The sequence below is a fragment of the Cyprinodon variegatus genome, unplaced genomic scaffold (assembly GCF_000732505.1).
Source record: "Cyprinodon variegatus isolate N-32 unplaced genomic scaffold, C_variegatus-1.0 Scaffold1068, whole genome shotgun sequence".
In the NCBI taxonomy this organism is placed as follows: domain Eukaryota; kingdom Metazoa; phylum Chordata; class Actinopteri; order Cyprinodontiformes; family Cyprinodontidae; genus Cyprinodon; species Cyprinodon variegatus.
In genome coordinates this window covers 36,881-48,144 of record NW_015151521.1, presented here as the reverse complement: position 1 = coordinate 48,144, position 11,264 = coordinate 36,881, and the positions used below count along the sequence as shown (strand labels likewise).

At 36.7% G+C, this 11,264-nt stretch overlaps 1 protein-coding gene across 1 annotated transcript in view; it reads right to left on the bottom strand.

The window, feature by feature from the left end:
* Positions 1-230: 230 nt before the first annotated feature.
* LOC107101238 (protein LBH-like) overlaps positions 231-11,264 on the bottom strand; it is a 16,217-nt gene continuing 5,183 nt past the window's right edge. The window contains exons 2-4 of the mRNA XM_015400068.1: positions 9,055-9,130; positions 6,459-6,753; positions 231-944 (exon numbers count right to left, since the gene is read on the bottom strand). Of these exons, the coding sequence (XP_015255554.1) occupies positions 874-944; positions 6,459-6,753; positions 9,055-9,130 (442 nt within the window). The 3' untranslated portion in view covers positions 231-873. The remainder of the gene's footprint in view (positions 945-6,458; positions 6,754-9,054; positions 9,131-11,264) is intronic.

Below are 11,264 nucleotides of genomic sequence, written 5' to 3'. Positions count from 1 at the left end.
ACACTTATTAGGACCACTTATTTTAGTGATCCACCCAGAAAAAGAACATCCTCCACTATACACTTTCAGCTTTAAGAGTAAAAGTAAAAGAATTAATTTAACACTGAAAACAAGAAAACATTGAAAAATAAATCATCAAAAAAGACACACACCTGCTCTTTGACATGGAAGGAGAACAAACACTTTATTGTTGAAGTTTAACACAATAATGTATTATTATCCAAGTTTTTTCATATTTACATATTATTTCAGAGTTTAGCCTGTTCAAAAATGTAGCTCTTGTATAAGACTGGTTTTATTAGATGATGTAAACAAACCAGCCCATGTAAACTAAAACAAAACCAACAAACTCCTCTGCAGGTTCTAGTTACGTAGACTGTAGCATGCATCTAGCTTCACAATAATTGACTAAATACCACATTCTGGAAAAGTATGTATGTAAATGATTTATCAAAATTACCCACTTGTGAAAGGAGAAGGGGCAGAACTTGAATGAAGGAACAAAAATGTTGCAATGTCAGTTTTTTTTTCTCCTTTCCATCATTGAAAGCCTTTGAGAATTTGTGCCATGAAACAGGAAATGAAACACAAACCTTCAATGTCAGCAAAATATCTTTAAAATGTTTTTTTTATTTGTATATTCATGTGCCACGATAATCATGTTCCCAGATTTAAAAATAAAATCCAAATCATTACAGTTGAGAAAACTGATCCAAGATGTCCTCATAGCCATTTGTTCTTGTGTTTCTTTTTTATGATACACTTTTTCATCACTTTGACATGTTTGCTATTTTGTAGTGTTCTTTTTCTCAACAATTATTGTCACAATTCATCTCAGGATATTTGCTCACAGGTTCAGCAGAGGTAATGAACTCAATTGAAGGCGGGGGCACTGTTGGGAGGAAGTGTTGGTGTGTCATCTCTAAATGCATCAGATTGAAGATCTGCAAAAGAAAGAAAAAAAATATGACACAGAGGTTAAGTTAGGTTTCATAGCATTGCAACATTCTACAGAGTAACTCCAAAAAAGCAACAACAAAAAAAAAAAAACACTGGATTTTGTTTCCAAATTTGAAGACGTACAGTATTGCCTCCTATTCATGAAGCTTTTTCAATTTGAAATGCAAGGAATAGCGTTGAGTTCGAGGCTTTATAGAGTGGACCAAAAACAAAGCCTTGTTTTGGTATAGAAAACATGCAAATTGAACCGGACGAACGGGTCCGCCCCTTTGGGTTAGTTACGTTTGGCTTCTATGTTAGCCTGAAATAACCCATACCTGTCTATCTCTCTGAAATGGGGGGTCGTTAAGAAGGACTTGTTGGCCTGGCTGAACAGGCGAGGTGTTCTGTTACCCTGTTAGAGGGTGGGGTTTGCAATGATAGCAGGAAGGAATCATCTCAATCGCTGCATTGTAGGTTTTGTAAGCCGTTTCTGTAAGGTTTTTGTAAGGCCATGCATCTGTGGAGAGGTTGTTTGGTTTCTCCAGTATAGAGATCATAGCATTCCTCACTGCACTGAACTGCATACACCACTATATACACACATATATATATATATATATATATATATATATATATATATATATATATATATATATATATATATACATGCACTTATTTAATATAAATGCGAAATTTTTATATTATTAAATTTATATAGAATATCTATTTTATATATATATAATAATAACATGTAAAAATTCCATGGATGTAACTATTCTGCACTCCATTTATATGGAAAACCAAATGGTTTGAAAATCTGTAAAACAATTTCAGCGGCTGCGTCTTCCGAAGGCCAAATTCACCAGCTGATTATGTCACAGAGTGGCATGTGGTCTGTTCGATTCAAAGATTCCCCTTATTTGGCAGACAAATGCAGCTTCTTTTTTACAACTATTGGGAAATGGGAGAATGACTTGAAAAAGTGGCCACAGATAACATATATGCGCATATTTATTTACATTGTTACCTTGGCGGCAATGTAATGAGCATTCTAAAAAGGTGTGCGGCCTACCAGTATCTCCACAGTAATTAAGTTGGTCATGTTTTATTAGAAGATATAGGATACAATCTTATCTTCGTTAAGGTGGGCATACACTGTACCATATTTTCAATGGTTGTAGTCAGCTACAGCTCAAACTATAAAACAAAACCAGATGGTCTACAGTCTGCTCTTAAAATATACGGCCCGATGCTCTGATGTAATTTAACTGCTCACACTGTACAACCATAAGCTACATATTGGACTCGAATAGATCACATAGGTCGGACTTGTCTACAGGGAAGTAAAGTCAGAAAAGGAGAATATTTCCCTTATCTGCAAAAGTGCAATATGCAAGGTTGAGGTAAATCAGTTCATAACTCTGCTTCAACAGCAGGAAATAAACTCATGGCGGACTGACTAATTTTCAAACATGTTTGATTTTGATTGCAGTGGTTGTGAGAGGCTAATTGCCCATCATTACCCTCTGTAAAATACAGGATGTATACAAAATGAAGCTGAAACTGATTCCAATCCAAAGAAATTCTCGAATGAGCCCAAAAGTGCAAAAAAAAAATCACACAATGTCTGTATGCCCTTAAAGCGGACATGGAGCCTAGCCAAGGCCTTAAAGGCCCTTATCACAAGCCAAGGTTTTAGTTTCAACATCAGGTAAAATTCAGATGACTGGATGTTCAAGTGTTGCAGGAAAGGCATATCTTGCAACCACACAGCTGCAATGTTGTGAAAGGTACATACTGGTTGGTTTTTAGTTTTAATAATTGCATTAATTGCATTTAAAAGCATCAACAATAGGTCCCACAATTGCAACGTCTTCAGTAATAAATCCCACACTATTCAAGGACCTCAAAGAACTTATAAGAACTTAAACCAGTTCCTCTGTGATCCCCCAACTATTATACCTGCAGACCAATAGTCGTCTTTCAAAGTGCTACATACAGTACTAGATCTAGATAATCAGGAATCTTCTTAAACTAAATGTGATTTACAAATGCCCCATAAAGAGCACGGCGACATGCAGGCCTGTCAAACGTGCCTCTTTTTTTTTAATGGGAAATATATAAAGCTAAATTGGGCTGAGATGGAGAAGTTGACAGATGACACGAAGGTACAGATTGTGTAACAAGTATGGGATAATGCAATGAGGCTACTGCTCAATGCTAGTAATGCAAAATTAGTTCCCTAGTGAAACACTACTAACCAACAAAAATGCGTAAATGAACACTTCCAGGTTGTTGTGTCCTTATGACATGCCTGTAGTCTATATTATGGGTTAGTTTCATCATGATTGGACTGAGTAGACTGATCCCTACTTCTCACCAAGTCAATTGGCACCATTGGTAAAAGAATTTTGTATACATTGAGATGCCTTATTGCTCGTTGAACCTGACTTCAGACATGAGCAAAGCGACGTCGCTGTGTGACTTCCTCATTTGTCAGCTTGTATCCTTTGTTTGTAAATGCTAGAATGACTAGGTTCACAATGTTCCTTCAGCAAATCTCTGACTGTGAAACCACCGTCACCCTTTACGTACTTCAATACATAAATAGTCCAGAAACCCTGGTTTTGTGCAATATACCTGTCACTGCATTTATCACCAAAAGCATCTGAATCATCATATCACAGGGCACCCAGCTATTTCACAAACTGTGCCAAATAACTTGTTGCCTATAATTGACAAAATATTCAAGATTTGTGCAGGTTGCAGCTTATTTCAAGTAAAAAGTGATGAGTCCACTGTTATGCTGATTATCCTTCACCCATAAATCCTGATGAATCTAGCCCATTACAGAGACTACAGGCATGTCTTCAGGGCATAAAAACCTGGATTACTCTAAACTTTCTGATTTTGAATGCAGACAAAACAGAAGTTATTGTTTTGTGACCAAAGTCTCTCAAAAGAAGCTAAGCTCTGAGTATTTTCTGTGTACTATGTATAAAACCAGTTATTTGCCTAGAATATTTTCAAGAGATTGAGGTATTTTGGGCAGAATAGATTTTCTTTGCAAAAAATTAATCAACTAATGGTAGAAGCCACAAAGAAAACCAGACTTTGGCTCAGTCTTTGTAGACGTTACCAAACCTTTTCAGGAGTCTTTGTCAATTCTGTCAGCTCGCACCAGAGCAATCTCAAGTTTGAGCACTGATGTTTTTAAGCAGCTTCTAGGTCCAAACTCCTGCACACATTCCAAGTCAGGTGGAACGTGTGCATCTTGGATAGGTTGTTCTTCTGGATTGTTGCAGCCTTTTGTTTTCCATGGACTATGTGATTGGTGTTTTGAACCATAATGGGAGTGCTTATGTGGTGTGACCCAACAGAACTAACCAAGACTCCTGGATAGCTTGTCGAAACATCTTCAAAATATCTGGTTGCATTTCAATTTAAGCCTGTTTGTAGTTGCCATGACTAAGAATTTACACAGGAAAAACGTTGGAAGCTTGTGTGAAAAGTAGAAACTCTCAAGGTGCTTCATTTTTCCATACATAACATCTTTACCATATGAAATGTCAAACTCCAGGTGCTCAGGTGGTGCCCAAATAACCAGCTTGCTGCTCTCAAACCTGAGGGACATCATTATGAAATGACATGTGTGAATATATAAACTGATTTGAATTGAATCACCGAAAGCTGGCTCTAAATACATAACTTAAATGCCTTAGTTTTTTTAATGAACATTCAATACTAGCTTATAATGTAAATTCATCCATTTTAAGTTCCATTTAGTCTCCTGGAGGTGGCATCCATGTTGCCCATTTGCAAGAATGAGATAACTCCCTTCTTCTAAGCATCTATGCTCACGATTTGGACTAGTGACAAACTCTTTATGACATGACACTCTTTAGGGAACACTTGATTCCATCTGGGTTTGCTCTAAACCAGAGACAGTCAGGACGCACCGGGCCCCTCCGCTCCACCATGAGCCCTTAAGCTTCCATGAGCTCTAAGGCTTTGTCTTCATGAGCTGTTTTAGCTGATGTTCCCACATAGTTTCCCACAATGCTTGCCTCGGAAAAGGAGGATAACTATTTGAAATCTCATGTTAGCATGTAAACAAATGCAACTTACAGTTTGTTGTGGAAGTCACATCTTAATTCAAACTAGGCACCATGGGGGATAGGAATAATCAGGATAACTCAATGCAGTTTAATATGCCAAAATATAAAACAAGTAATTTTTTTTTTGTGGGGGCTGGTCAAAGGACACCAAGCTTATTCATTTGAGTGACTAAATTCGAAGTCTAATATTCTCTAAAACCAGGATGTAGCAATAGTGGGCTTTTGACCACGATTAGTCATTAACTTTACTGCAATCCTTAATTTATTGCATATCGGGTTCTAGGACATCTAATGTAAAATTACAAAAAAACAGAAAGTTAGTAATAATATTTTAATTAGCAAAAAAAAATGTGCTTAATGTTTACTCTTTAAGTATTTATTCCCTGAAATAATTATAAATACATGATGAATTGTAAACCCTGAGAGAAAGTTTTTAAAAGTCAAGCTGATGTTATCTAATCCCCAGACAATTTGGTTATTGAGGACAAGAACATTTCCTCAATTACACTTGTTATGAAATGTGGGAAGAACTAACTATACAATCACTTGCATAATTACTATAGATTTAAGAACAAGGCCACTTCCCAATCACCTTCAAATGGAATTAGCTATATTTTTCAATATTTCTCTGAAGTGGTCATGTAAAAAAAAATACAAAAGATTTCAGCTTTGTGAGAGGAGAAGATGTGTGCACATTTCCTATTCTTCTTTAGGTTTACTGCAAAACACTACATCCTTGTTGCCTAACAGCGTGAGGGTAACCACTGCTTTTTAGAAAACATGTACTAATAGAGAAATGTAGAAATCCGAGCTGACCTTACCTACAGGCCTTTAAAACAGTGACTTGTGAGAATTATTCTTTCAGGTCTTTATCTTTGCTGCATTCAGAGTTTTTCAGGCAAACATGTTTGTTTTTCTGATATCTTTACTGTATGATTACTTAGAGTATTAAGAAATATGTGTTCCCTAGTATTAGCTAAAGGTGCTAATGACATATTGCTTTAATTTCTCAAAAAATATTTTTACACACAGAAAATATGCATATATTTATAAAGTTTGTTGTTGTTAAAGTATTTTCTTAACCAAAATGTTACAAAACCTGAGGTTTAGTTAGCATTTTATTTTATCTTGTATAAATATTGTTTTAATACACTGTTCAAAAGCATATTTTTACAGCCTCACGTTGAGTTTTTGACTATTTAAAATCAGATAGGGTTACCAAATAAATTGAAAAAAATCTTTTTTTTATTATATTTTACATACACTAAGACCTTGCAATTTTTTTTTAGGATAGTCCAAGTGAGGGCTTTTGATTAATACTCCTTATTGTTTAATGCAGATCAATTTTTGCAACTATAGAAGTATATCTGAACACTGAAGAAATGTTCAGCGGCTTACCGAGGAGTGTCAGGCCTGGCTGCTGCTGCAGGATTAGTGATGTCTCCTCCTCCTCCTCCTCATCCTCTTCTCCCCAGTCAGCGATGTTGGCCGGTGGGATGCACTGCTCCAGGAACAGGTCCTCCTCATCGTCCTCTATCTCAATGTTCTCTGGAGGCCAGCGCAGCTCCCCACTTTCCACCTCACTCACCTCTGTGGGCTCTACAACAATGGAGGGGAGGCGCTCTTTTCCTCGATCCGGACTGTTAAGAGATGCCTCTGGGCCCAAGACAATCTCCACTGGGTCAGGGAAAATCTGGAGGAAGAGGTGGTTTAAAAAAAAAAAAAATAGGTTTATTATCAAAAAATAAAAAACTGAATATACACTTTACCCTGAGAAAACCCTTGTTGTCATCTCTTAATTTTCAGCTTTTCCAAGTATTATTTTTGATGAACAATATTTGTATGGCATTATTATTCTTGATCTTTTATGCAATAAAATTAACTGTTAAATTACTGTATAAAATTAACTGGAGCTAAATGATCTTCTATACATGAAACATGGAAAGGAGTTAAAAAGATGAAACCTACAACTAGAGGTCATGTCTAAAATCAGGCTTCCTTCTTGGAGTGTCCCTGATTATCAGGGCTTTACTTTTTTCAGGATCTCCACTGGTTTTTGCCTTTTGTTTGGGAAACAAACAGCTAACTTGCTCTTTTAGTAATAACAGTTATACACAATTGAGGGCAGCACTTTTGATGGCAGCAGGGCCTCGGACACTGCATGCTCCTGGACGAGCTGTACCAAAACTGAAATGTTTCAGGCTGGGTGTCAAATACGGTCAATTTTTTTGAATCTTTTGAAGTCATGTTTTTTTTAGTCCAAATAAAATTTCAGATACTCCTCTACTTCTCTTTCTAATGGTGTGCCACATGGTTCTATCCAAGGGTTTAAGTTTTATTAGCTTCTTAATCAGCATAAAAAATGAAAACATCAATTGGCTCAAAAGGACGTTGAAGCCAAATTTATTGTATAGTTCTTTAGTTTCTATAAAAGTTTCTGTCCTCATTTGTGCTTCAGGAATGTGTGCATCAAATGTCATGGTTCCTCTGAATAGAATAGAATAGAATTTAATTCAATGTTATTGTCATTACACTGTCACAAGTAAAAAGCAGCAAATTAACTCTCTGAATTTAACCCATCCCCTTGGGGAACAGTGGGCTGCCGGGGAGCAGTGTGGGGTTAAGGGTCTTGCTCAGGGACCCAGAGTGGCAGTCCGTGGGAGTGAGGCTGGAACTCAGAAAATCTAGGCCGCCACTCCCCCAGAGTCTGCAATGTCCTCCTCAGCTATTACGCTGCATATATTTAACATCTCTGGCACTTTTGCTTTAATAATCCATGAATCACTGCCATGTCACATTCTGAACTAGAGACTCTTAATTTCAAGGTGTCCCAATAAAACATTTGTGCACCATCTTGAGAGGTGGGAGGTAACTAGTTATACTACTCAGTTAAATTTACATTACCAAATTTTTGACAAAAAAATTAATCTAGAGGTATTTTATTGCAATGAAGTTTTTACTTGTATCATCATGATACTACTCTTACATGAGTACAATCTTTTTCTTTCTATCAACAGTGAGTCCCCTCTGAAAGAAAAACTTGTTAAAATATTCTCGTTTTACACAGATCTGATTCTTTATGTCATTTTCCTTCTACATGAAATGTGTCATGTTAGTATTAATTGTTAGTTTTCATGTATGTGCTTGCATTTTCTAATATTACCTGCCTTTTATGTTTTCAGGCTAATGCTTTCCCAAGCAATTTATCTAATTAGGGAAGTTCTTCTATCAGGATAAAAAGTAATCATCTTCATTATGTACGTAACAAAGATTTAGGATTGTAATAGGATCCTTGTCCGTGATCTAGAACACTGTGTATTATTTCGAGATGGCAGGAGACAGTGAAGTCTCCTCATTTACAAACGTGTGTATGATGTAATAATGTGATGTTATGATGTGGCAGGATGTGACCCTGCATAAAATGCTTCTTTAACTGTTGTTCTTGGCCAACATTTTAAACAAGTAAGTCCGATGGTAGGTAATGCCATCTGTAGCCTGAGCCTTTTCTCTGGTCTGAGCAAGATGCAATCTATTAAACCTGTTAAAATGTGTCTCATAGACATTTAATACAGATATATTATAAAGTGTTAACTAAAGTGTTTGTTTTGTGTGATTTCATCTCAGCAAAGAATTGGGGATAGAAAACTTAAGACATAACTTAAGACTAAAGACATAAACACAGAGATTTGCTTTACATTCACAAATGCACATCTTTAGATATTTCTTTTACTTAATTGCAAGAGAAAACAGACTCAGAAGTAAAATTAGAAAAATAACACAGTTATTGCTTCACAAAGAGGTAAAATTCAGGGTATTTAATGAAAAATTTTCTTTGTATAAAATTGTTTATGTCAAACAGAGCAGAACTTGCTTATATCCTATGTCATAGACTGCTCTGCATGTACAACTCTTCCCTGTATCTGGACCCTAAATGGAAAGCAACCATTTAGGGTCACAGTATGATTTACATTTACAGTATGATGAGACAGCGCACCTGGAAGGGCAGTCTTTGTTCCTTCTTCTGCATATCATCACAGTTCGGATCTTGATCACTCATCTCTTCCATGTCCCTGCAAACAGAGTACAGTTAAACTTATGGAGATACTGGAAATTCAAAACTTTAGGAATATGTCATTATCTCTGCATTATTTGAAAGGTTTTACATGTTTAAAAAAAGCACTAAAAGGTTGTCAAAATGTTTAGTTTTTTTTGCTAAAATAATCCATCCATCCATCCATTATCTGATACGCTTGTCCCAATTGGGGTGCTGGTGCCTATCTTCAGCTGTCTACGGGTAAGAGGTGGGGTACACCCTGGGCAGGTCGCCAGTCCATCACAGGGCGACACAAAGACAAACAGGACATACAACCATTCACACACACACACACACACACACCTAAGGAGTGTGTGTGTGAGAAGCCAATTAACCTAACATTCATGTTTTTGGACTGTGGGAAGAAGCCGGAGTACCCAGAGAGAACCCACGCATGCTCAGGGAGAACATGCAAACTTCATGCAGAAAGACCCCGGGCTGAGAATCGAACCCAGAACTTTCTTGCTGCACTGCGCCACTGAGCAGCTCATTGCTAAAATAATGTAAATACATATTCTTAATGATTACTGCATTTGCATCAGTATGTATCTTTCACTTCATGTTTTTATATGATTTGTCTGCAGATTTTGAACAGTTCCTATTTTCTCTACTTTTATTTATAAAGCTGTGATTTACTGGAAAAATGCTGAGGTTTCAGAAGGACTGGCTGAGGTATTTGAACATATTGCATCAGTGCATTAAATCAGCTGATGCTCCATATGATCCATTCCCACACAGTTTCACAGTATTAGGGCTGAGTCACAACATCCAGCATCCCAGCCTTTTGATTGGTTCAGAAATTCCCTGTCCTACTTCACTACCCAATGCTCATAAAGATTACTCCACCCAAAATGCAAACTGAAAGACATTAATTCAGCAGATTAGTTTCCGGATTGGAAACTAAATGGGTTATGTTTTGTAATTCTTTCCTACAAATTAGATTTTTCTGGCTAGGTATCAGTCTGGACCAATGCCCTGGTTTAGTTTGGCATCTTTACAGTTCCATAAAAAAACTGGGTTGGGTTTCCTTTATTTAGTAATGGATGGATTTATGCATTTCTTTCCCTCATAATATCTAAATCCTCTTTTTTATTCCTCCCTCCAACTCTCTCTCTCTCTCTGCTTTCTCCCAGCTTCTCTTTTTTATGTTCCCTGTAAGAACCAATCAGGGTGTAACATCTCAGACAGCAACCAAACCTAGAAAATCTTTCTCTTTGTTTACATTTGCACGTAGAATATGATATAATCTGTCTTTCTAAGCAATCATCAGCAAAATCAAGTTCTGTTTGGTGATATAGCTATACAACTAATTCTTTCTTGAAAAGAAGCGCTGTGAGATTTCTGGTGGAGAATCGCATGATGTTGAAGATGGTAGGTTATTTTGTACTTATTTACTGTGACAATCAGAAAGAACTTCGACCTATTAATTCAGGGTTTGAGAGTTTATAAAATGGGTAAGTTGAAGTTACTTTGGCAGAAGGGAAACTGTTTGCTTTCCACAAAAAAGAAAAAAAAAAACAATTTGGAGAAACTGATATATATGTTTTATATTATTATGGAGCTTATAGGTGAATATCTGCATCAGTCCAATATTTTCTGGGGCCTCCGAGTTGTTTTCTTCCAGAACTACTCTGTAATTAGCTTCATTCATCTTGGATCGGTGTGACAGATTGTTGAAGAGTCAACGACAAAATGTAAGTGGATATCGTCATCAGAAGCTCATGTAGGAGAAGCATGTCCTGCAAGTTAATGATTGAATCCAATCAGCTGGTTTACCTTAGATAGAAACTTTTAATCAATCTGACTATGATCACTTTAAAGTCCCTTGAGATGATGTGTGTTGGGAATCGGCACTATATACAGAAAATAACCTGAACTAAATTGAATCAGCTTCTCTTTGCCTCTGAGGGAAAGCATTCCCACAGTATATTGCTCCCACCGTCTTTGGCTATTGTGGAAGCAGCATGTTCAGAGAACTTAGCAAAAACTGCCTTTTTTCAATTTTCCACAAAGGCAGATATGTGGAATGCATGATTGAAAAAGATGCTGTTAGCAGATTCTTCCATCTAAGATCAGAGGTGTCAAAAGCAATAATGTTTATTACTCAAATA